This window comes from Symphalangus syndactylus, chromosome 10 (genome assembly GCF_028878055.3).
Source record: "Symphalangus syndactylus isolate Jambi chromosome 10, NHGRI_mSymSyn1-v2.1_pri, whole genome shotgun sequence".
Taxonomy (NCBI): Eukaryota; Metazoa; Chordata; class Mammalia; order Primates; family Hylobatidae; genus Symphalangus; species Symphalangus syndactylus.
In genome coordinates this window covers 89,483,569-89,510,729 of record NC_072432.2, presented here as the reverse complement: position 1 = coordinate 89,510,729, position 27,161 = coordinate 89,483,569, and the positions used below count along the sequence as shown (strand labels likewise).

Here is a 27,161-nt window from a genome sequence, read left to right as displayed (position 1 = left end):
ACCTAGTTTCACATAACTAGTAAGTGGAAGAACTAGGATAACAGTGACTTGCATTTATTAAGAGGTTCTAAGAACTTAGCATATTTAAATCTCATTATTGCTGTGAAGTAGGTGGGATTAATAGTTTCCATATTACAGATGAGGCTGTTTTCTAGCTGTCATTCTACTTCCTCTGTCTATGATGTTCTTCTCCCTTTTATCTTTCCCTGCTTTGAGGCTTTTATAAAGATATTCTCCCGAGTCTTCTTAATAGCTGTAAAGTTTTAAAGTATTTCAGAAGTGGGTCTTTGGTATATCTGGAATTAATTTTATATGTAGTATAAGATAGGAATCTAGTTCTATTTTTTCCCATATATGGAAAGACATTTATTTCAACACTTATTTCTATTCTTCTGCAACTTCTGCAGCTATGAGATTTATTTCAGATTCTCTGTTTTCTTTGAGTTCTGCTTCCCTGAACCAATATGGCTGTTTTGTTTTGTTTTGTTTTTGAGACTGGGGTTTCTTTCTCTCTGTCACCTAGGCTTGAGTGCAGTGGCATGATCACGGCTCACTGCTGCCTTGACCTCTCAGGCTCAAGTGACCTTCCCACCTTAGCCTCCCAAGTAGCAGGGACCACAGGTGTGCACCATCATGCCTGGCTAATTTTAAAATTTTTGGTAGAGTTGGGGTCTCACTATGTTGCCCAGGCTGGTCTCAAACTCTTGAACTCAAACAATCCTTCCATCTCAGCCTCCCAAAGTGCTGAGATTACAGATGTGAGCCACCACACCATGATTGCATTCCTGGATATCACTGTTTGATTTTATTTTATTTTATTTTATTTTATTTATTTATTTATTTTTGAAATGGCATTTCACTCTTAACCACCCAGGCTGGAGTGCAGTGGCACAATCTCAGCTCACTGCAACCTCCGCCTGGGTTCCATCGATTCTCCTGCCTCAGCCTCCGGCGTAGCTGGGATTACAGGCACCTGACAACCACGCCCAGCTAATTTTTGTATTTTTAGTAGAGACGGGGTTTTGCCTTGTTTGCCAAGCTGCTCTCAAACTCCTGACCTCAGGTGATCCACCCACCTCAGCCTCCCAAAGTGCTGGGATTACAGGTGTGAGCCACCTTGCCTGGCCAGATATCACTGTTTTTTTTTTTTTTTTTTTTTTTTTTTGAGACAGAGTCTTGCTCTGTCACCCAGGCTGGAGTGCAGTGGCACGATCTGGGCTCACTGCAAGCTCCGCCTCCCGGGTTCACGCCATTCTCCTGCCTCAGCCTCTCCCAGTAGCTGGGACTACAGGCACCCGCCACCACGCCCGGCTAATTTTTTGTATTTTTAGTTGAGACGGGGTTTCACCATGGTCTCGATCTCCTGACCTCGTGATCCGCCCGCCTCGGCCTCCCAAAGTGCTGGGATTACAAGCATGAGCCACCGCGCCCGGCCCCAGATATCACTGTTTTAATTATCATCATTTTACAGTATCCTTATTTACTTCTGCTAGTTCTTTGTCCTTGACCTTATTTTTCACGATTGTCTTGGCTCTTCTTAGATCATTACATTTTCACCCAATTTTAGAATATTTGTCTAGTTCCAACAAACAACCGAGCAAAATCTATAATGGAATTAATGGAATTCTGTTCAATTTATTGGTTTAATTGGGGGCAGCTGTCTGTTTTAGCCTACATTATTCATTATTATGGTAACTATTATGTATTTCAGTGTTAATTCAATTCATTTTTATTACTTTAAAATAGTTTTGGTTGCTTTTTCTTCTTGGTATCTTACTGATTTTTTTTTAATGTTTTAATGTCTGCAGATAATCACTATTTTGATTATTCCTTATACCTCCCATTCCTTATTTCTATTGCTTTTGCTGGGGGGTCTCAGGTATAGTAGTAAAAACACAAATATTTTATTATAAGTAATGTTTTTCTCTGCCATTTTAGTTTTTCTTTATGCTTCTTTTGATGAGCCATCACATAGCAACATAAGTTGCAAGAAAATTCACATTAACTTTTATACCATTTATTAAAATCAAATGACCCAACACCTGGAAAGACAGGTGCAGAAGCAAGGAATGCTATACTCCAATCCTGGTGGTGCTTTCTGCCACCAGCTGTGGTATCTTGAGTATGTCAGGCCAACCTGTAAGGTTCTGGTTTGTTTCTTTGTAGTGTCCATGCTCTTCATTTCTAAAGTTCTGTGATTTAGAAGTGATTACGTTGGAGGAAAGGGGCATTAAGTGGATAATGTTTATCTACTCGTTTCCTAATTTATTGATGATTTCATGAAGAGGCAGCGCTTCATTCTGTTTCAATTGTGATTTCTATGCCTGACAATAACTGGTATCAGTTCCCTTCAGCCTAAGGAACTTCCATTAGTGTTTGTTACAGTACCAACCAGCAATGAATTCTCTTAGTTTTTCCTTAACTAAAAATGTCTGGTATTTCACACTCTTTTTTGAGACAGGGTCTTGCTCTATCACCCAGGCTGGAGTACAGTGGTACAATGTCAATTCACTGCAGCCTCCTCCCGCCTCGCGCCCACCCCATGCCCCAATTAGCTGCAACTACAAGTGCATGCCACCACGTCCAGCTAATTTTTCTTTTTTGTGTGTGGTAAAGACGGAGTTTGCTATGTCATCCAGCTTGGTCTCTAACTCCTGAGGGCAAGCGATCCCCCCACTAAGGCCTCTCAAAGTGTTGGGACTACAGACTTGAGCCACTGCGCCCAGCATTTGTGATGGGTATTTTCCATGGATACGGAATGCAGGGATGACAGCTAAAATTATTTTCCATTCTTTTAAGATACCATTCTGGACTCTTGTTTCTGATGAGATGTTCACCATCATTCACATGGTTGTTCCCCTGTATATGATGTGTCCTTTTTCTTTGCCTGCTGTCAAGATGTTTTATTTTTTGGTTTCCAGTAGGTTGGCTATGGTGTGTCTAGTATGGTTTTGCTTATTATACTTGGGAAATACTAAACTTCTTGGCTCTGTATGTTGATATTCTTTACTGCATTTGGGGAATTTCCAAATACTTGCCAAAATTTTTTCTGCCCTCTCTTCTCCTTTCTTTTTTTGGTACTCCAATTTCATATGTTGGACTGATTAATGTCGCTGAGATTCTGTTCATTTTTCTTCAACCTGTTTTTGTTGTTGTTGTTCTCCAGATTGGATCATTTCTGTGGATTTGGGTTCATCTTCAAGTTCACTGAACTTTTCTTTTGCTGTCCCCAATGTGATAGGACTCTCCAGTGAATATTTTAGATGCTGTATTCTAGAGTTTCCATTTTTAAAAATATTTCTTCTCTCTCTGCTGTGATTTCCCCTTAATTTCAATTTATTAGAAACATAAATGTTATCCATGAATGTATGTACTTGTAAGAGCTGTATTAAAATCTTTGTCTGCAGTCTAACATCTGGGTCATCTTGGAGTCCTTATTTTCCCTCCCTTTTTTTGATTCTTTTTCACCTGCAATTCCATGCCCTGAAATATTTCTTTCATTGCTGTTTTCTTTCTTTCTTTTTTTTTTTTTTGAAACAGAGTTCTCGCCATGTCACCCCAGGCTGGAGTGCAGTGGCAGAAACTCGGCTCACTGCAAGCTCCGCCTCCCGGGTTCACGCCATTCTCCTGCCTCAGTCTTCTGAGTAGCTGGGACTACAGGCGCCCGCCATCATGCTTGGCTAATTTATTTTTGTATTTTTTAGTAGAGGCGGGGTTTCATCGTGTTAGCCGGGATGGTCTCGATCTCCTGACCTCATGATCCGCCCACCTCGGCCTCCAAAAGTGCTGGGATTACAGGCGTGAGCCACTGCGCCCAGCCAATTGCTGTTTTCTTGACTAGTGGACGCTCTCTCTCTCTCTCTCTCTCTGTGTGTGTGTGTGTGTGTGTGTATGTATTTTTTTTTTTTTTTTTTTAGATGGAGTCTCGCTCTGTTATCCAGGCTGGAGTGCAGTGGCATGATCTTGGCTCACCAAAACCTCTGCCTCCCGGGTTTTAAGCGATTCTCCTGCCTCAGCTTCCCGAGTAGCTGGTACTACAGACGCATGCCACCATGCTTGGCTAATTTTTGTAGTTTTAGTAGAGACGGGGTTTCACTATGTTGGCCAGGCTGGTCTCGAATTCCTGACCTTGTGATCCTCCCGCCTCGGCCTCCCAAAGTACTGGGATTGGAGGCGTGAGCCACCACACCCGGCCTAGTGGACTGTATTTTTAAATTAATGCTGTTTACTTGATTTTGGTTCCTTAGGGGACATTTTAACATTAAAGTATACTATAATGTATGACATTACTTAGGTAAAAGCAATAGCCATGGTTATTTTTTAGGTCTTGTTAAAATCAGTTTGTCAAGGTTGGCCATAATTGATTTCTTATTGTTTGACTGGTTGCAATTTTAGGAGTGGAGGAGGGTTCCTGGCCTATGGCTGTAAGGATCATAAAATGTATGATCCTTCATACATGTACCACTTCATACATTCATTGAAGTGGTAATTTTATGCTTTCACATGTGTTATTTCATTTGATATTCCCAGTAACTTTGTGTGCCTTTGGTTTCTAATCTAACCTTCTTACATCTTCATATTATATAACTTGAGCCTCCCAAATCCTAAATTTGAATTGCTCCAAAATCGAAAAGTTTTTGAGTACTAACATGCTGCTCAATGGAAATGCTCATTAGAGCCCTTTGGATTTTCGGATTTGGGATGCTCAACTGGAAAGTACAATGCAAATATTCCTAAATACAAGAAAAGCTGGTACCAAGCATTTTGGGTAAGGCATACTCAGCCTGTGGCTTTATTAAAAGGGTCAGCAAACATTTTCTTTAAAGAGCCAAACAGTAAATATTATAGATGTTGATGGCCATGTAATTCCTGTTGCAGCAACTTGTAGGGCAAAAGCAGCCACAAGCAATGCATAAAATGGTCTGCTTCATAAATTTACCAAGTGTTAGAGCATTTTTTCCTTTTTAAACTTAATGTAGGAATTTGAAGCATATAAATTGATAAAATGGTATAATTAGTTACTGTTTACCCATTATCCAATTTTTTCCCCCGATTTTATTTATTTTATTTTTTAAAGAGACAGGGTCTCACTGTTGCGCAGGCTGGAGTACAGTGTGTGTGATCATAGCACACTGCCACCTTGAACTCCTGGGCTCAAGGGATCCTTCTGCCTTCAGAGTAGCTAATTATCTTGTTTATTTGTTTTTGTGGAGACAGGGTCTTGCTGTCTTCCCAGGCTGGTCTCAAACTCCTGACTCAAGTGATCTTCCCACGTTGGCCTCCCAAAGTGTTGTGATTACAGGCGTCAGGCACTGGGCCCAGCTCCGCACCATGCCCCCCTTTTTTTCTTTTTTTTTTTTTTGAGACGGAGTCTTGCTGTGTCACCCAGGCTGGAGTGCAGTGGCGCAATCTCAGCACATGGCAACCTCTGCCTCCCACGTTCAAGCAGTTCTCTGCCTCAGCCTCCCGAGTAGCTGGGATTACAGGCACCTGCCACCATGCCCAGCTAATTTTTGTATTTTTAGTAGAGACGGGGTTTCACCATCTTGGACAGGTTGGTTTTAAATTCCTGACCTCGTGATCCACCCGCCTTGGCCTCCCAAAGTGCTGGGATTACAGGCGTGAGCCACCACACCTGGCCCCAGCTCCCAGTTTTTAAATTTTGGCAAAATGGACATAAAATATACCATCTTAACTGTTCTTATTTTTATCTTTTCCCCCCATCTTAACTCTCTTAAGTGTCCAGTTCAGTACTATTAAATACATTCACAATGATTTGCAGCCATCACTGCCATCTGTCTCCAGAACTCTGTTTATAAGACTGAAACTCTATGTTACCCAATTTTAAGAGTTAGTAGAAAATGGCCATTCTTGTTTCCTCTATATTCCCACTCATTTCTCTCCACAATCCCAGTCATCTTGAAGCAGATTTCAACCTTAATTTCAGATTTCATCCATAAATAAATTAAAATTTGTATCTCTAACAAGAGGGATTCTTTCCCTTTTTTTGAGACTGCGTCTTGCTCTTTTGCCCAGGCTGGAGTGAAGTGGTGTGGTCTCGGCTCACTGCAGCCTCTGCCCCACTGGGTTCAAGCAATTTTCCTGCTTCAGCCTCCTGAGTAGCTGGGATTACAGGCACCCACCACCACACCTGGCTAATTTTTGTATTTTTAGTGGAGACGGGGTTTCACCATGTTGGCTGGGCTGGTCTCAAACTCCTGACCTCAGTTGATCTGCCTGCCTTGGCCTCACAAAGTTCTGGGATTACAGGCGTGAGCCACTGCACCCAGCCGAGATTCTTTCTTAATACATGATGACAATATCATCATCAGACTTTTAAAAATGAACAGTGTCTTGAACATTATCAAATACCTAGTCACTTTTCATATTTTCCTGATTCCCCTTCTTTCTTTCTCTTTTTTGCTCTTTAAAAATCTGGTCCGGGCACTGTGGCTCATTCCTGTAATCCCAGCACTTTGGCAGGCAGATCACATGAGGCCAGGAGTTCCAGACCAGCATGGCCAACATGGTGAAACCCTGTCTCTACTAAAAATACAAAAATATTTAGCCAGGCTTTGTGGTTTACGCCTGTAGTCCCAGCTACTCGGGAGGCTGAGGCCCGAGAATCACTTGAACCTTGGAGGAGGAGGTTGCAGTGAGCCGAGATCACATCACTGCACCCCATCCTTGGCAGCAGAGCGAGACTGTGTCCAAAAAGAAAGTAAAATAAAAATTAAAAGTCTGTAGTTTTTTCCTATAACTTTGTATTTTTTTCTTTTGGAAGTTTATGGGTAAGATAATCATTATCTGTCTTGCAGAGTTTCTTGGAATATAGATTTTGCTACCTTTATTCTTGAGTGCGGTTTAACATGATTCTCTGTCCCTTTTCTCCTGTTTTTCATGCAAATTGGTAGCTAGATCTTTTTTTCTTTTTCTGTTTTTTAAAGACATGGCTATCATGAAAAGTAGCTAGATAGTGATCTGTCTCCCATATTTCATGCATATTGGTAGCAAGAGGCATGATCAGAATTGGGTTTGATTTTGGGGGCAAGAGGGAGGATACAAAAGCTAGCTGCTATGCTCATTAGTCTGTTAATTCATTAGAGATTGCTAAAATTGTGGTATTTCTCTATTTTTCATTTATTAGAAACTCATACTCATCTTCATTACCCTGAGTTACAGGTTCTATGTGAAACCCATGTTACATGCTTGATTCTGGCTTTTATTACCAGTTTTTAAAAGTGTTGATTTTTTAGCCAATTTTTAACTGCTAGTTTTCGGTTTTGAATATTTAAATATATTTGGGGTATTTACTGTTCATGTTGATTTTGGCCTCTTTGAATTGACTCCTGAGACCTTTTGTTACACAGCCACAGCAATTTTTTTTTTTTTTTTTTATGAGATGGAGTTTTGCTCTGTTGCCAGACTGGAGTGCAGTGGCACGATCTCAGCTCACTGCAACTTCCGCCTCCTGGGTTCAAGTGATTCCCCTGCCTCAGCCTCCCGAGTAGCTGGGACTACAGGTGCGCACCACCACGCCCAGCTAATTTTTTGTGTTTTTAGTAGAGACATGATTTCACCGTGTTGACCAGGATGGTCTTGATCTGACCTCGTGATCTGCCCGCTTCAGCCTCCCAAAGTGCTGGGATTACAGGCGTGAGCCACCCCGCCTGGCCAGCCGTAGCAATCTTTACTGGTTACCTTGCTGTGCAGTTTGTCAAGATGTTCCAGGCTCTTACACATTTCATGCCAAAGGCCTGGAGTCAACCAGTTCTTTTAAATCCTTAGGCTACTTTATGGGGAAATGGTATTTTGTGGACCACTGCCTAGACACAATTTGTGTCTACTGGTTTTGTCATTGTTTCTAAGCTTTTTTAGGCAGAGCTGTTTAGTTTTTATGTTTTAAGACAAAAATATAGGCTTGTACTGATGCTTACAATTTAAATTCAGTCTGTATGGTTTTCCTTTCTTCTGCCTCATGTCTATTTCTCCTTTTTCCCATATGAAAATCTTGGAAAAAAATCCACTTCCTGGGTTCAAGCAATTCTCCTGCTTCAACCTCCCGAGTAGCTGAGATTACAGGTGTGCACCACCATGCCCGGCTAATTTTTTGTATTTTTTTATAGTAGAGATGGGATTTCACTATGTTGGCCAGGTTGGTCTCAACTCCTGACCTCAGGTGATCCACCCATCTTGGCCTCCCAAAGTGCTAGGATTACAGGCATGAACCAGTGCGCCTGGCTGCCTTGTCTCCTGTTAATTTTTTTTTTTTTTTTTGACTTAATAGTGTATTCTGGAAGTCACTTCATAATGGTGTTCAGAGCATTTTTTCAGTTCTTTTTTACATTTATGATACTCAGTTGTTTGGATGTACATGTTGTATTCAACTGGTGATGGACTTTTGGGTTGTTTCTGGGGCCCGTAGGTTTCCTCACCTTTTACAGTTAGTGTTAGTGAATAGTCATGTGGGTATATTTTTTTCCCACAGCTTTATTAAGTTATTCTATAATTGGCAAGTAAAATTGTATATGTGTTTTTTTGGTATTGCAAACATTTAAAGTCAGCAATTTTGAATTATATGATACATTATTATTAACTGTCATCACCCTGCTCTCCAGAACTTATTTCTTCTAACAGAAACTTTATACCCTCTGAAACATTTCCCCAGTCCCTCCCTCCCCCTATCCCTAGCTTATGGTAACCACCATTATACTGTCTCTATGAGTTCCACCTTGTTAGATTTCAAATACAAGTGAGATCATGCAGTGTTTGTCTTTATGTGCCTGCCCTGTTTCACTTAGCATAATGTATTCTAGGTTCATTCAGGTTGTCACAAATGACAGGATTTCCTTCCTTAAGACTGAATGGGTCTGGGCATGGTGGCTTATGCCTGTAATCCCAGCACTTTGGGAGGCCAAGGGAGGTCGAGGCAGGTGGATCACCTGAGGTCAGGAGTTCAAGACCAGCCTGGCCAACATGGTGAAACCCCATCTCTAGTAAAAATATGAAAATCAAGGCCAGGCGCGGTGGCTCACGCCTGTAATCCTAGCACTTTGGGAGGCCAAGGCGGGTGGATTGCCTGAGCTCAGGAGCTCCAGACTAGCCTGGGCAACAGGGTGAAACCCCATCTCTACTAACAATGCAAAAAAATTTGCTGGGCATGGCTGCATGCGCCTGTAATCCCAGCTACTCTGGAGGCTGAGGCAGGAGAATTGCTAGAACCTAGGAGGTGGAGGTTGCAGTGAGCCGAGATTGTGTCATTGCACTCCAGTCTGGGCCACAGAGTGAGACTCCGTCTCTTAAAAAAATACAAAAATCAGCCGGGTGTGGTGGTGGGCGCCTGTAATCCCAGCTACTCAGGAGGCTGAGGCAGGAAAATCGCTTGAACCAGGAGGCGGAGGTTGCAGTGAGCCAAGATTGCACCACTGCACTCCAGCCTGGGCAACAGAGCAAGACTGTGTCTCAAAAAAAAAATAAAGAACTGAATTGTATTCCAGTGTGTGTGTACACCACGTTTTCTCCATCGATTCATTTGCTTTGGACACTGGGTTGTTTCCATATGTTAGCCACTATAAGTAATGCTGCAACACAGACAGTAGTGCAGATACCCTTCAGCATACTAATTTCATTTCCTTTGGATATACATAGGATTGTTGGATCATACGGTACTTCTATTTTTAACTTTTTTTGACCCAGAGTCTCACTCTATTGCCCAGGCTGGAGTGCAGTGGCACGATTTCAGCTCGCAATCTCAGCGTCCCAAGTAGCTGGGATTACAGGCGTGTGCCACCATGCCCAGCTGATTTTTGTGTTTTTGGTAGAGACGGGGTTTCACCATGTTGGCCAGCTGGTCTGGAATTCCAGACCTCAAGTGCTTTGCCCGCCTCAGCCTCTCAAAGTGCTGGGATTACAGGCATTAGCCACTGAGCCTGGCCTGTTTTTAACTTTTTGAGGAATCTCCATACTATTTTCCATAATGGCTATACTAATTTATCTTCCCAGCAACAGTGTACAAAAGTTCCCTTTTCTCCACATCTTCTCTAACACTTACTGTTACTTTTTTTTGTTACACCCATTTTAATAGATGTGAGATGCTATCTTGTGATTTCAGCATACATTTCTTTGATGATTAGTGATTTTGAGCATTTTTACATATGCCTGCATTTCTTTTATGAGTGAGTTCAGCATCTGTTTCATATGTTTAAGAGCCGTTTGCCTTTTTTTGTTCTGTGAACGCTGTTCATAGCATTGTTGGGCCTTTTCATGTCTGTTTTTACAATTCGTGTATTAGAGATACTAGTACCCTTGCCTGTGATGCGCTACAATTTACTATTTTGACTTAGTTTTTTGGGAGGTTTTTACTCTGCTTGTTGTTGTTGTTTAGAGACAGGGTCTCCCTCTGTTGCCCAGGCTGGAGTGTGGTGGTGCAATCATAGCTCACTGCAGCCTCGAACTCCTTGGCTCAAGCAGTCCTCCCCACTCTGCCTCCCAAGCAGCTAGGACTACAGGTTGCACGCCACCATGCCCAGCTTTTTTTTTTTCCTCGTAAGGGATGGGTCTCGCTGTGGTACCCAGGGAGGCCCCGAACTCCTGGGCTCATGCAGTCCTACCCCCTTGACTTCTGAAAGTGCTCGGGTTACAGATGTGAGCCAGCACACCTGGTTATTTTGACATGTGTTTGTGTGTGGCAGAGGGGTTTTACCTTGTTTACTATGGTTTTTATACCATGAAAACGTTTTTATTATTGATTAATTAAAGCTGTCATTTCCTTTTCTTTTGCTGTACTGATTCTACTGTAGGCAGAAATAGTATAGTCATGTAAAATATATGTTAAAATGTAAATTAAATGTATTTTTAAAAATAGACACTTAATTCTTTGTTGCTATAATGTGTTCCTCTTCTAGGCAAGGATAAAAGCCATCAATACATTTTTTGCTAAGAATGGTTATCGATTAATGGATTCTAGTATCTATAGTCAGCCCATTCAAACTCAAGCACAGTATGCCTCCCCAGTCTTTATGCAGCCTGTATATAATCCTCACCAACAGTACTCGGTCTATAGTATTGTGCCTCAGTCTTGGTCTCCAAATCCTACACCTTACTTTGAAACACCACTGGTAAGTGAGATCCTTACAATAAAATATAATAATATTTTTAATTTGAGCTGAAATTTGAAGAAATCAGTTGGAATGGGAGCTCATTTATGTTGACATTGATGACTTTTTGGCTTTTATTTTATTTTATTTTTTGTATTTTTCGTAGAGATGGAGTTTTGCCATGTTGCCCAGGCTGGTCTCGAACTCCTGTGCTCAGGCAGTCCACCCACCTCGGCCTCCCAAAATGCTAGGATTACAAGCCACTATGCCCGGCCACTTTTTGGCTTTTAAACAGTGATATGGATATCTAACTCTCCATACCAAATAAATGCATATGACTTAAGAGGTGAGCTATTAGAGTGCATAATTTTATTCCATAAAATTTGCTGAGTGAATTGAAAGAAGAGACTGGATAAGTTTTGCGTGATTTTAAGTGCATTTTAGTGTTGTGAAATGTCAGACCAGAACATTCTTTACTAAGTTATGAATTATTGTTCATAAATCCAGTGGTACTTGAAGTGAATATTGCAGAAGCAAATCAGTAACATATTTTAAGATATTTTTGACTTGTAAAAGATAAATTCATAAGCTCATTAAGGTTCTTGTGACCCTCACACCAGATTTTACCTTTACCATTAATATTGTTTAAACATACATTTTTTTCTAGGCTCCCTTTCCCAATGGTAGTTTTGTGAATGGCTTTAATTCACCAGGATCTTATAAAACAAATGCTGCTGCTATGAATATGGGTCGACCATTCCAAAAAAATCGGTAAGATAAAAACCATAGCTGTAATGTATTTTAAACAATTCCTAATGGATCTTAAGGCATTAATAGAAATGCTTATTGTCAGGCTCAGTAATAAGGTTTGGTGGATTTTTTGTTTGTTTTGTTTTTACTAAATGTATGTGAACAGTTTAATCTAGAATTCGTAAAAAAACACTTTGACCTTAGAGTTGGTAATGCATGTAACAGACTTGGGATTCAGATTTTTTTAAATAATAAAAGAGAATAGAAAAAATATTTCATGACAGCAGTCTCTGACAAATCTGGTGACTAATTTCCATTTAGTATGTTAAATGGGTAGCATTTTAGAGAATGAATTCTTTGAAGATACAAATGTTGTTAACTGAATTGTGTAATAAATGTTGGGATGTATGTTATTTAGGTTTTTAAAGGATTTTTGAAATGACATCCAAGAACTACAGTGCACAACAGACAGTAGCTAACATTTATTGCACATTTAATATCACAAACTCTGTTCCTAAGGGCTTTACATATTTTATCAGTTACTTTTTTCAGAACCCTTTATAGGTGCACTTATGTCTACTTTACAGAAAAGGGAATTGAGATATAGAATATCATGTCTGAGAACACACAGCTAGTAATTGGTAGAGCTAAGATTTGAACCTAGGCAGTTTGACTACAAAGCCCGCACTTAAAGCACTATGTTCAGGATAAATTATTAAGAATCATAGAAACTATATGCTGTCATAACAAAGATTGAAATGTACATCTGAGGTATTTTTCTTTATGTAGCCATCAACAGATAATCTCAATATTTGGTGTGTGTTATGGCTTGTTGTTGTTGTTGTTGTTTTGGGGGTAGAGACAGGGTCTGCTTATGTTGCCTAGGACTGGTCTTAAACTACTGGGCTCAAAGCAGTCCTCCCACCTTGGCCTCCCAAATTGCTAGGATTATAGGCATGATACTATGGCTTTTAACACAGTACGAGTAACCAAAGAATAAAGGACTGACATATAGTCATTTCAATTTATTTAATAGTTTTACATTTATTATTTCTCGTTTGCTGTTTTGTGAGACTCTTGATTTTTGAGGGTTTTTCCTAATGGTTTATTTTCAGTGACATTCAGTCTTTGCCAGATTCGATTCTCCTAATTATTTCTTTTGGAAAGGAGACCATTTGGAGTGTGTTTTTCCAAGATGACCTCTAGGAACTTAGTCCTTTTTTGACGGGTTTTTCTGAAACTTGTTTTACTGGAGAAATGAGCCCCAACAGAATGAAAAAATATTCTTCTCACTGGAAACATTATGTACTACTCTTTAATAGTAAGAGTTTTTGGACTATTCTTGACAGACACAATTGGTTAAAGCAATTGAAGATCATTTTCAAGTGTTAGAAAAATGTTATTGCTAAGAATAAAAGCCCGAGGTGGGTGGATCACCTGAGCTCAGGAGTTCAAGAGCAGCCTGGGCAACATAACGAAACATCATCTCTACCAAAAATATAAAAATTAGCTGGGCGTGGTGGTGTAGTGCACGCCTGAAGTCCCAACTACTCAGGAGGCTGAGGAATGAGAATTGCTTGAGCCTGAGAAGCACAGGTTGCAGTGAGCCGAGATCATACCACTGCACTTCAGCCTGGGTGACGGTGAGACTCTTATTCCCTGCTGCCACGCCCTCTCACCCCTCCCCGCTCCCTGCTCCAAAAAATAAAGGTACTGATATTTGCAGTTGCCTGACTCTAAAATACTTTAGATGGCTCCATGTTTATTTCTTTATTGTTACCTTTTATCCGTTGCACCTTTTTGGTGACAGGGATGAAATTATAGTGAGAAAGCCAGGAATGACAGTCAAGTTATCTTTACTTATAAGGAAGTATACCTATGGTTTTGAAAATACATGATGTGTTTAGTACATTTTTGCATGTTACTTAAAACCACTTGTTTACAGTTCTTTTCCATATATTTGACCAATACAGGTTGGTAATTTTTAATTACAGAAATAATAAGTGAATACTTTTTCTAAAAATGCAAATGAAGACCTTCTGGACCAGCAACCCAAATCCTTGTTTCCTTCTTGCTTCTAAAAAGTGACTACTGCCAGGCCTTTATTATTATTATTAATGTTAACAGCTAAGGACAAAGTCTTTTTTAGAGAGCCTTTTGCAATTTTTGTATTAACCTGTGACAGCCCAGTGATGATCACTATTCCTACTTAGAGAGAATAGGACTAACTTTCAGAAATCCAGGCATTTTTCTACCTTTCATACTTTATCTTTCTTTCACTTTACTTCTCTTTTCTGTCTTTTATCACTTCTTTCTTTCTTCATTCTTTCTCTCTTTTGCCTGGATCGAGATTGTTAAGTCCCTCTCAGTGAAGGGTAAGATTATGAGATCTGAGGGCTGTATAAATATAGTAAGTTGTCCCTTAAGCATATTGAAATGTAGTGTGAAAGTTGGATGAAGGACATTTTCTAAACATATGCAAATAGCATACCTATCATATCAGTTCATTTTCAACATGTAACGGATAATATAAATTTTTTTTTTTTTTTTTTTTTTTTTGAGACGGAGTCTCACTCTGTCACCAGGCTGTAGTGTAGTGGTACAGTCTCTGCTTACTGCAACCTCTGCTTCCCAAGTTCAAGCAATTCTCTGGCCTCAGCCTTCTGAATAGCTGGGACTACAGGCATGTGCTAGCTAATTTTTGTATTTTTAGTAGAGACGGGGTTTCATCCTGTTGGCCAGGATGGTCTCAATCTCTTGACCTCGTGATCCACCCACCTTGGCCTCCCAAAGTCCTGGGATTACAGGCGTGAGCCACCATACTGGCCTTTTTTTTTTCAAGACAGAGTTTTGTTCTTGTTGCCCAGGCTGGAGTGCAATGGCGGGATCTCGGCTCACTGCAACCTCCGTCTCCTGGGTTCAAGCAATACGCCTGCCTTAGCCTTCCAATTAGCTGGGATTACAGACGCATGCCACCACGCCCAGCTAATTTTTTGTATTTTAGTAGAAACTGGGTTTCACCATGTTGGCCAGGCTGGTCTCGAACTCCTGACCTCAGGTGATCTACCCACCTTGGCCTCCCAGAGTACTGGCATTATAGGTGTGAGCCACCGCACCCGGCCTAAGTATTTTTTAAATTTTTGTAGCCAGTGGGGTGACTCATGCCTATATTCCCCACACATTGAGAAGCCAAGGCAGGCAGATCACTTGAGCTCATGAGTTGGAGACCAGCCTAGGCAACAGAGTGAAACCCCATCTCTACTGACAATATAAAAATTAGCCAGGCATACTGGTGTGCACTTGTAGTCCCTGCTACTCGGGAGACTGAGGTAGGAGGATAGCTTGAGCCCAGGAGGCGGAGGTTGTAATGAGCTAAGATCACACCACCTCGCTCCAGCCTGGGTGACACAGCCAGACCTTTCTCAAAAAAAAAAAAAAAAAAAAAATTACTCTTTGTTAGGTGACATACTATTTTCATTGCTATTTAAGAAATCTAGTTTGTAATATAAAGTAATTCTATGGCAAAGTGTCACTTTACATGAAACTCAACGCAACTTTTTTTTTTTTTTTTTAAGACAGTGTTTTGCCCTGTCACCCAGGCTGTAGTGCAGCAACATCATCATGGCTCACTGTAGTTTTGACCTCCCAGGCCCAATCAATTCTCCACCTCAGCCTTCCTAGTAGCTGGGACTACAGGCACATACCACCATGCCCGGCTAAGTTTTTGTATTTTTTCTGTAGAGACAGGATTTTGCCATGTTGTGCAGGCTGGTCTCAAACTCCTGGGCTCAAATAATCCTCCCACCTCAGCCTCTTAAAGTGCTGGGGTTACAGATATGAGCCACTGAGCCCACTGTGCCCAGCCTGATAATTTTATCTTTGTTTTTGTTTGTTTGTTTTTGTATTTTTAGTTAGAGACAGGGTTTCACCACGTTGGCCAGGGTGATCTCAATCTCTTGACCTCGTGATCCACCCGCCTTGGCCTCCCAAAGTGCTGGGATTACAGGCGTGAGCCACTGCACCCAGCTACTTTAAGTTTTAATAATGGTAATTTTTTATGGTCCATAAAGAATAAAACAAGACAGCTAGAGATGCTGTGGGAATTTACGTTTAATTGGTGGGGTTATAATTATTCAAGAGGTTTTAAATCCCTATTCCTAGAGTCAGGAATTGGCAACATGTGATTTATATTGTTGGTTTATAACTATGAAAATAGATTACAAAAACTGGGATATATAAACTGCAAATAATGGGCCAAACATAAATCTCACTCTTCTTAATCTGTAGAACCAAGATCCTCAGTTGCTTGAGATTTTAGGTGTTTTTGCTACTGATTAAACTGCATTCTTTTTATATTAGTCAACCTTAGCTTCATCTGCTTGTAAGCTTTTAGGAAGTTGGGTGCTTATACCCATCATCCAAGATAAAAACTCCCTTTGTTAAAAGCAGGTTGGTTGGTTTAACCACATTGCATACCTTAATTCATGCAGTCATGCCATGCTATTGGGTGCATTGCTGTATTTTCCTAGTTTGCTGTCCTACATATGGATCTTTTGACAAATCTCATTTGGTGATGGATGTTTGGTAAGATGCTAGGTTTTGTTTGTTTTGTTTTTTTGAGACGGAGTTTTGCTTTTGTTGCCCAGGCTGGAGTGCAATGGTGTGATCTTGGCTCCCTGCAAACTCCACCTCCTGGGTTCAAGAGATTCTCCTGCCTCAGCCTCCTGAGTAGCTGGAATTACAGGTGTGTGCCACCACGCCAGGCTAATTTTTGTATTTTTAGTAGAGATGGGGATTCACCACGTTAGCCAGGCTGGTCTTGAACTCGTGACCTCAGGTGATCTGCCCGCCTCCACTTCCCATAGTTCTGGGATTACAGGCATGAGCCACCACGCCCGGCTGAGGCTAGGATTTTAATTATATTCCAGTATTTCTTACTCTCTTCATTATTACTCCCCTAAACAGTCTTTTTAGGCATTTTCCTCCTAGTTTCCTCCTGTGAAAATTTAATACTACAGATTATTGTATATCTGTATGTATGTAATGTGTGTATCTGTGCTTTATACATAAAATGATTACTTTTTGCCCTTCCTTCGCCCCCATTTTTACTCCCATTAGCATGGTTTTGCTTCCATTAAGAATGCATACCAGGCCAGGCATGGTGGCTCACACCTGTAATCCCAGCACTCTGGGAGGCCAAGGTGAGCAGATCACGATGTCAGGAGATTGAGGCCATCCTGGCCAACATGGTGAAACCCCATCTCTACTAAAAATACGAAAATTATCTAGGTATGGTGGCACGTGCCTATAGTCCCAGCTACTCGGGAGGCTGAGGCAGGAGAATCTCTTGAACCTTGGAGGTGGAGGTTGCAGTGACCTGAGATCGCACTATTGCACTCCAGCCTGGCAACAGAGCGAGACTCCGTCTCAAAAAAAAAAAAAGCGTGTTATAGGCCGGGTGTGATGGCTCATGCCTGTAATCCCGACACTTCGGGAGGCCAAGGTGGGCAGATCACAAGGTCAAGAGGTCAAGACCAGACTGGCCAACATGGCAAAACCCTGTCTCTACTGAAAATACAAAATTAGCCGAGTGTGGTGGCACATGCCTGTAGTCCAGCTACTTGGGAGGCTGAGGCAGGAGAATCGCCTGCATCTGGGAGGCAGAGGTTGCAGTGAGCCAAGACTGCACCACTGCACTCCAGCCCGGGCAACAGAGCAAGACTCCATCTCACCAAAAAAAAAAAAAAAAAAAAAGGAAGAAGAAGAATGCATTGCATAGACTCATAAGCTTAAAACCTGGCTGATTTAAACATGTGGAGAGTGCATCCAATGACATTAGCTGAAATCCTAATTCTGAGTATTGAAGTAGAAGTAAGTTTCTTTCAAAGAACTTTGAATTTTCCCCCGTCTCTCCAAACACAACTTAAAAACATATATATATTGGCCGGGCGCGGTGGCTCACGCTTGTAATCCCAGCACTTTGGGAGGCCGAGGCGTGCGGATCACGAGGTCAGGAGATCGAGACCACGGTGAAACCCCGTCTCTACTAAAAATACAAAAAAAATTAGCCGGGCGTGGTTGCAGGCGCCTGTAATCCCAGCTACTCGGAGAGGCTGAGGCAGGAGAATGGCGTGAACCTGGGAGGCGGAGCTTGCAGTGAGCCGAGATTGCACCACTGCACTCCAGCCTGGGCGACAGAGTGAGACTCCGTCTCAAAAAAAAAAAAAAAAAAAAAAAAATAATATATATATATATATATATATATATATATATATATATATAATTGTCTTAGAGATAGGGTTTTCTCTGATGCCTGTGCATGAATTCAGTTGTGCAATCATAGCTCGTTGCAGCCTCAAACTCCTGGGCCCAAGCAGTCTTATGCCTCAGCCTTCCAAGTAGCTGGGAGTATTATAGGTGCATACCACTGCACATTGTAATTTTTTTTTTACAGTGATGGGGTCTTGCTGTGTTGCCCCAGCTGGTGTCGAACCCCAGAGCTCAATCCTCCTGCCTCAGCCTCCCAAAGTGCTGAGATTACAGGTGTGAGCCACTGCATCCGGCCCACAACATTTTTTAATGTAAAATTCACTTCACTTTGGCCTGGCGTGGTGGTGGCTCACGCCTGTAATCCCAGCACTTTGGGAGGCCAAGGCAGGCGTATCACAAGGTCAGGAGATCGAGACCATCCTGGCTAACACGGTGAAACCCTGTCTCTACTAAACAAAATGAGCTAGATGTGGTGGCTGGCGCCTGTAGTCCCAGCTACTTGGGAGGCTGAGGCAGGAGAATGGCGTGGACCCGGGAGGCAGAGCTTGCAGCAAGCCGAGATGTGCCACTGCACTCCAGCTTGGGCAAGACAGCGAGACTCCGTCTCAAAAAAAAAAAAAACAGTTCACGTCACTTTTTAAAATAACATCTGGGATGTAAAAGGTTCAACACTTTTACAACATTATTCTTTTGTGTTTAACTTAATTTTTTGAAAACCCCAGTACAACAGGAGCCAATTTTTTACCTAAGGAAAGATGTTTTTCTGTCTTGATTTACTGCTTTGTGTATATCATTTTGTATTTCCTATAGCGTGAAGCCTCATTTTAGGTCATCCAGTGGTTCAGAACACTCAACAGAGGGCTCTGTATCCTTGGGGGATGGACAGTTGAACAGATCTAGTTCAAGAAACTTTCCAACTGAACGTCATAACCCTACAGTAACTGGGCATCAGGAGCAAACTTACCTTCAAAAGGAGACTTCCACTTTGCAGATGGAACAGAATGGGGACTATAGTAGGGGCAGGTAAGAAAATAAGGTACCTGAAAACCTTTGATAATAATGTGATCATCCTGAATAATTGAAGAACATGATCTTCATAATAATTAAATGAAGAACATTTAATTATTGGTATATGGTTATATTAAACAAATATGTTATTTTCAGAACATGAGTTGGTTGCTTTTTATAACTATTAAGAAATAGAGTACTCATATAGAATATAGCTCTGAATCAGAGGTTTATAAAGTTATTCGGAAGTTCCTTATAGTTCATATAGGAAAGAATAGCTTAGAAAATTAACATATCCACCTGCCTTATGGTTTTAATTTCTTCAGCTTTTAAACTATAGAAGTGGCTGGGTGCGGTGGCTCACACCTGTAATCCCAACACTTCGGGAGGCCGAGGTGGGAGGATCATCTGAGGTCAGGAGTTCAAGACCAGCCTGGCCAACATGGTGAAACCCTGTCTCTATGAAAAAATACAAAAATTAGCAGGGCATGGTGGCAGGCGCCTGTAATCCCAGCTACTTGGGAAGCTGAGATAGGAGAATCACTTGAACCCAGGAGGCAGAGGTTGCAGTGAGCCAAGGTTGCACCACTGCATTCCAGCCTGGGTGACAGAGCGCGACTCTGTCTCAAAATATAAATAAACTATAGAGGTGAGGTTATATATTGCCAACTTGCCTAATTAAACAATAGTATGGTTCTGGTTTGAAGGGATCGCTACTAACAAATGGGCTCATCTTACTTTATGGTGTGGTAGTAGGTAACGTTTTTAGTAAATTGGCTCAAGATCCCTCAGAATAATACATTACCTTTTAGTAATAGAGAAAACTAGCCACAAATGTAGACAGATGTTTAAATTGAAATGTATACAGCTGGCCGGGCATGGTGGCTCACGCCTGTAATCTCAGCACTTTGGGAGGTGGGGCGGGCTGATCATGAGGTCAGGAGATCGAGACCGTCCTGGCCAACATGGTGAAACCGTGTCTGTACTACAAATACAAAAATTAGCTGGGTGTGGCAGCGCGTGCCTGTAATTCCAGCTACTCAGCAGGCTGAGGCAGGAGAATTGCTTGAACCCGGGAGGCAGTTTGTAGTGAGCTGAGATCGCGCCACTGCACTCCAGCCTGGCGACAGAGCGAGACTCCATCTCAAAAAAAAAAAAAAAAAGTATACGGCTTTGATAGAATGTATATATCTGAAGAAACTTACGACTTGTCCCTCCACCCCACCCCGCCCCCACCTTTTTCTTATTAAAAGGAGAACTCTCTTCAGAGGTCGAAGACGACGAGAAGATGACAGGATCTCAGTAAGTTTTTTAAAACTTTTATTCAGACTTTTTTCTCTTCTGTGATTTACTATGGCATTGACTTTTGGTCTTTCCTTTCTGGGTTTTTGTTTTATTGATTGTAGTCTTCAGCAAAGGTAAATAGAGCCTAAATTTAACCTTGAAATTTTTACCACCACTACCCATATACCCATCCTCTAGCACACATGTAGTAAGGGGTTTCGCTTGTGTTGCTTGCTTAAAAAAATTATTTGAAGATCTAATGTATTCACGTGGTTTTTAAATAAAAACATGAAGTCTTTCTAACTTTCCTTACTTTTTCTTTCTTCTTTCTTTTCCAAGACACGGGATATTACTGTTTGCCAGGGCACTGGAATTACAGGCCTGAGCCACGTGCTTGGTGCAAGATTAAGGACTTCTAGGGAGAGGCAGAGGAGGAACGGGTCTTGCTATGTCACCCAGGCTGAAGTGCAGTGGTACAATCATGGCTCACTGCAGCCTTGACATCCCAGGCTTAAGTGATCCTCCTCTAGAGATGTGGTCTTGCGGGCCAGGCACCGTGGCTCATGCCTGTTATCTCAGCTCTTTGGGAGGCTTAGTCAGTGGATCACTTGAGGCTACAGGCCCCATGCAAGGGCAAAAGCAAGCAGAACGGTCAGGACATCTTAAAGCTCCAAAATACTCGCCTTTGGCCAGGCATGACGATTCAAGTCTGTAATGTCAGCTCTTTGTGAGGCTGAGATGTATGGATCACTTGAGCTCAGGAGTTGGATACCAGCCTGGGCAACGTGGTGAAACCCCATCTCTACAAAAAAAAAAAAATTAGCCAGGCACCATGGTGCACGCCTGTGGTCCTAGCTACTTGGGAGGCTGAGGCAGGCTGATCCCTTGAGCCCAGGAGGTGGAGGTTGCAGTGAGCCAAGATTGTGCCACTGCACTCCAGCCTGAGCAACAGAGTGAGACTCCGTCTCAAAAAATAATAAACAAAATAATCTTTGACTCCATGTCCCACACCTAGGGTGCACTGATACAAGGGTTGGGCTCCCAAGGCCTTAGGCAGCTCCACCCCTTTAGCTTTGCAGTGATCAACCCTGGAGGCTTCTCTCATGGGCCCATGTTGAATGCCTGTGGCTTTTCCATGCCTGTTCTGGAGTCTGGAGGACGGTGGCCCTCTTCTGCCACTATACAGTGTCCTAGTGGAGGCTTGATATGAGGGCTCCAGCCCCATATTTCCCCTCTGCACTGCCCTAGTAGAAGTTCTCCATGAGATCTGCGCCCCTGGAGCAGGTTTCTGCCTGGACTTATACCAGGCTGGTATAAGTTTCTTTCAGAGGATGCCATACATCCTCTGAAACTGAGTCAGAGGCTCCCAAGCCAGTCCAGGAAGTTCCTCATCTTCTGTCTTCTTTGAGCCTTCCAGACTCTTCCACCCTCTATCTGTTACCCAGTTCCAGTGTTGCTTCCACATTTTCAGTTATCTTTATAGCAGTGCTCCACTCCTTAGTACCAATTTTCTTTAAGCCATTCTCACATTTCTGTAAAGAAATACTTGAGACTGAATAATTCATAAAGAAAAGAGGTTTAATTGGCTAACAGTTCTGCAGGCTGTACAGGAAGCATGATGCAGGCATCTGCCCAGCTTCTGGGGAGGCTTTGGGAAACTTACAATCATGGCTGAAGGCAAATGGGGACCACACAGTTTATACATGGCAGGAGGAGGAGAGAAGAAACCCATTTTCAAAGAAGAAAATGTGTTCCATTATAACTTAGAATTGTTTTTAGGGTATACTGAACCTTTTAAATCAGTGTTGTAACTTTATTATACACAACCATGAAACTTCAGGCACCTTTTGTTTTTTTTTTGTTTGTTTTTTTTTGGAGACAAAGTTTCGCTTTTGTTACCCAGGCTGGAGTGCAAATGGCGCAATCTCAGCTCACTGCAACCTCTGACTCCCAGGTTCAAGCAGTTCTCCTGCTTCACTCAGCCTCCAGAATAGCTGGGGCTACAGTCACCTGCCACCATGTCTGGCTTTTTGTATTTTTAGTAGAGACGGAGTTTCACCATGTTGGCCAGGCTGGTCTCGAATTCCTGACCTCAGGTGAGCCTTGGCCTCCCAAAGTGCTGGGATTACAGGCGTGAGCCATCGTTCCTGACCAACAATTCTTTTTTTTTTTTTTTTTTTTTTTTTTTTTTTTTGAGACAGAGTTTCGCTCTTGTTGCCCAGGTTGGAGTGCAGTGGCGTGATCTCCGCTCACTGCAACCTCCGCCTCCTGGGTTCAAGTGATTCTCCTGCCTCAGTCTCCCAAGTAGCTGGAATTACAGGCGCTCGCCACCATGCCTGGCTAATTTTTGTATTATAGTAGAGACAGGGTTTCACCATGTTGGCCAGGATGGTCTCGATCTCTTGACCTCAGGTGATCACCACCTGCCTCGGCCTCCCAAAGTGCTGGGATTATAGGCATGAGCCACTGCACCCAGCCCAACAATTCTTTCTTAGCATTCCATCGTAGCAGTCCACATGACTTCTCAAGTGGCCCTCAACAATTTGGAATAAGAGATTAGGCCCTGCATGGTGGCTCAGGCCAGGCGTGATATCTCACGCCTGTAATCCCAGCACTTTGGGAGGCCCTGGTGGGTGGATTGCTTGAGGGTAGGATTTCAAGACCATCCTGGCCAACATGGTGAAACCCCATCTCTACTAAAAATACAAAAATTAGCAGGGTATGGTGGTGGGTGCCTGTAGTCCCAGCTACTCGGGAGGCTGAGGCAGGAGAATAACTTGAACCCAAGAGGCAGAGGTTGCAATGAGCTGAGATCATGCCACTGCACTCCAGCCTGGGCGACAGAGCGAGACTCTGTCTCAAAAAAAAAAAAAAAAAAAGCGAGAGAGAGAGACATTAGATTTGGGGTTTATTCAATATGTTGTAAATGTCATGATGGAGGACTAAACATTGGGGTAAAAGAAACAGGCATGACTTCCAGTAGGTAGGTCATGATAGAGGAGCTCTTTTGCAGGAGGGAGATCTTAGCTGGGAATAAAATTTTGGATTTGTAAGCCTTCACATAGTAATTGGAGTGATAAGCTCATGCAGAGTACTCTCCATAGAGTGGTGAAAGTGGTCTAATATGGAACCTTGGGGAATAAAGCAGCAGTGTTGGGTTGAAAAATGAGATTATTCAGCATGCTGTTTGAAGTATTCAAGCAAAATCTGAATGGACATAGGTAATGGACAAATGTTATCTCGGTTGTAGGCAAAGGCCTAGGCTGAAAATATTTAAAACCTACAATTCAATGATATTTTTGTAAATTTACAGAGATATACAGCCATCACCACCAAAAAGCAAAACAGGTTGTTTTAACAGTTGCTTGCATATAGGTAGTGGTTGAAGCCATGGATAGTGGACATCACTCAAGGAGAATGTGAGAAGTAAAGAGTAATAACCAAATGGAAACCATCAAAAATTTAGAAATGTTCAGAGGAAAAAGAGCACATGTCTGTAGAATCTAAAAAACAAAAAAGGTATCACAGAAGCTAAGAGAAAATGTGTTCCCAAGGAAAGGATGGTTAACACACCAAATGCTGTAGGTCAGGAAATGAGAGGTCAGGAAAAAGGGTCTGTCAGGTTTTGCGTTGTTGAAGGCATTGGTGACACCTGAGATAATTTTAGTGGAGTGATGACAAAGTGGAGGAGATACAACAAGTAAGAGGTAAGAGGCTTGTCAGAGGATATTATAGGGTGTTAGGAGGGAAGCATGAGATTTTTCATATATGTTATATAGAGGAGGGATATTGTTCTGTCTTGAATAAATAGATGGAGAAAGATGGTGATGGTCCGGCACAGTTGCTTAAGCCTGTAGTCCCAGCACTTTGGGAGGCCAAGGAGAGAGGATCACTTAAGCTCAAGAGTTTGAGACCAGCCTGGGCAACATAGTGAAACCTTGTCACTACTAAAAAACAAAAAATAAAAATTTAGCCAGGTGTGGTGGCGCACACAGCTACTCTGGAGGCAAAAAAGGCAGGAGGATTACTTGAGTCCAGGAAGTCAAGGTTGTAGTGAGCTATGATTGTGTCACTGCATTTCAGCCTTGGTGACAGACCAAGACCCTGTCTCAAAAAAAAGAAAAAAGAGTTGACAGCAAATTTAGGTAAAGTGGGTGTTTTTGTTAAGAATGCACAGGAAATTATGAAATGAATAGTGAAGACTGGTTAGGAGGCTTAAGGAGTATGGCAAAGTTTACAAAAGAAACAGGTGAGAGAAGTGACTAAAGAAAAGTACAATTGATAAAGACTGATGAGAGCTCAAGTGAGATGTCAAACCAAGAATTTATGTAGGGATACAGTTCTGTGCATTATAGAGATTTTATTTGCTTCTTTTTCTTTTCTTGCAGCTTTCAGCTTCTGTGACACAGGATTAGGGAATGAGATAGCCATGTGACCTATTTTATTATTTGTTCGTTTTAGAGACCTCATCCTTCAACAGCTGAATCAAAGGCTCCAACACCAAAGTTTGACTTATTAGCCTCAAATTTTCCACCTTTACCTGGAAGTTCGTCAAGAATGCCAGGTGAACTCGTTTTGGAGAATAGGATGTCTGATGTTGTTAAAGGTGTCTACAAAGAAAAGGTAAACATCCAGCATCTGAGTCTTACCTATGAGACCATGTTTAGGCTTTATTTGCAGTGTTATTATTTAAAATTTTACTTGAAGTTAGTGTACATTTCTATCATAGTTTTTATTTATGGAGTTTTCAGCATACTTAGAGTGTTTTTTAAAAGATTTATGATAAAGCTGCACAAAGGCAATAAAATGTTTCTTGGCTTTTGCATGTCTTTTTTTTTTTTTTTTTTTTTTTTTTTAAAGACATGATCTCAGCTCACTGCAGCCTCTACCTCCTAGGTTCAAGTGATTCTCCTACCTCAGCCTCCCAAGTAGCTGGGAGTACAGGCGTGCACAACCATGCCCAGCTAACTTTTGTAATTTTTTTTTAGTAGAGACAGGGTTTTGCCACGTTGGCCAGGCTGGTCTCCAACTCCTGACCTCAAGCTATCTGCCCACCTTGGCCTCCCAAAGTGCTGGGATTATAGGCGTGAGCCACCACGTCCAGCCTTGCATGTCTTCCTATTAGTCAGTTCAGCCTGTTAGAACTGATAACTGACTAATGCAAGCTAAATGGAAGGTATCATTTCCATTTATGTGCCTATAATTCACTAGTGATGAAATGAATTCTTTCAAACAATGGAAAGTAGATGTCTAGAGGCTGAGATACCTCATCCTATGATTATTTGGTGTGTAGACCTCTCCATGTCAGAAATCCTCATGTCTCATAAGTTTTTCTCATTTTCTACCTTTTTCTAATTCAGTTTTTTTTTTTTAAATTATAATAGTACATGTCTATAGTATATCTAGGCTTTTAATGAAAAAACCTGTAACTACTTTCAGCTCCTTAGGTTTTTCTCCCAATTTTTATTCCTGTATTTCTTTATTTTTTTTATTTTTTTTTCTTTTGAGATGGAATCTTGCTCTGTAACCTAGACTGGAATGCAGTGGCCGATCTCTGCTCACTGCAACCTCCGCCTCCCGGGTTCAAGTGATTCTCCTGCCTCAGCCTCATGAGTAGCTGGGATTATAGGCGTGAGCCACCACACCCCGCTAATTTTTGTATTTTTAGTAGAGACAGGGTTTCTCCATGTTGGCCAGGCTGGTCTCAAACTCCTGACCTTGCGATCCACCCACCTTGGCCTCCCAAAGTGCTGGAATTACAAGCGTGAGCCACTGCGCCCGGCCCTGTATTTCTAATTATTATTATTATTTTTTTTGAGACGGAGTCTCTCTCTCTATATAGCCCAGGCTGGAGTACATTGGTGCGATCTCTGCTCACTGCAAGCTCTGCCTCCTGGGTTCATGCCATTCTCTTGCCTCAGCCTCCCGAGTAGCTGGGACTACAGTCGCCTGCCACCACGCCCGGCTAATTTTTTTTTTTGTATTTTTAGTAGAGACGGGGTTTCACCATGTTAGCCAGGATGGTCTCGATCTCCTGACCTTGTGATCCGCCCGTCTCAGCCTCCCAAAGTGCTGGGATTACAGGCATGAGCCACCGCGCCCTGCCTAATTAACATCTTTTTATTGTAACCTCTTGGCTTTTCCATTTTCAGCAGTGTCTGTTAACTTCACTTTCTGAAGCTAAAGATTTAGCTCTCTTAAGCCAACATACTCACACTTTTCCTATCCTCCTGATATATTGTACTTCATTATATATAAGATATCATCAATTATAGGGCACCCATTATTTTAGTATCTCTAAGAAAGTAAAACATGTTGCTAGTTATGCTAGGACACGCCATCCTTTGTAAGTCACATTTCAGTATTACATATTTTTTTCATGGCTGAGACTCAATATACTATGATTGTTTCTCCTTTTGTGTGCACTCTCGGTGTCCTACTGCATAGCTGGGCCTTCTCTTTACCATCACCCTGGCAATTTTACTTACTCTTCTTTATCGATCCCCCTTTTTTTCTCACTCTTGTTTCACTCTTCCATGTTAGGGTGGTTCGTATCTTCCATGGTGATGAAGTATAAATTTCTTGCATTCCGAAAATGTTTTTCTGCTCTCAAATTGATCAGTAGTTTATTTCTGTATTGGATTCTCTATTAGAAATCACTTTCCCTTGGAATTTTGAAGGTATTATTCGACTGTCTTGTTTCTTTAAAAATTGTGATATATGTAGTAGTAATTTCGTAAGTTCTAAGATACA

General features: G+C 41.8%; 1 protein-coding gene across 41 annotated transcripts in view; it reads left to right on the top strand.

The window, feature by feature from the left end:
* Positions 1 to 27,161, top strand: part of LARP4 (La ribonucleoprotein 4) — an 82,227-nt gene that overhangs the window by 44,357 nt on the left and 10,709 nt on the right. For 30 of the 41 annotated variants that reach the window (XM_055294903.2, XM_055294901.2, XM_055294904.2 and 27 more), the window contains 5 exons: positions 10,905 to 11,117; positions 11,764 to 11,867; positions 18,927 to 19,139; positions 20,378 to 20,426; positions 24,870 to 25,031. In XM_055294903.2, the coding sequence (XP_055150878.1) occupies positions 10,905 to 11,117; positions 11,764 to 11,867; positions 18,927 to 19,139; positions 20,378 to 20,426; positions 24,870 to 25,031 (741 nt within the window). The remainder of the gene's footprint in view (positions 1 to 10,904; positions 11,118 to 11,763; positions 11,868 to 18,926; positions 19,140 to 20,377; positions 20,427 to 24,869; positions 25,032 to 27,161) is intronic. The other 11 variants (XM_055294912.2, XM_063610523.1, XM_055294907.2 and 8 more) reach the window with 3 other exon arrangements.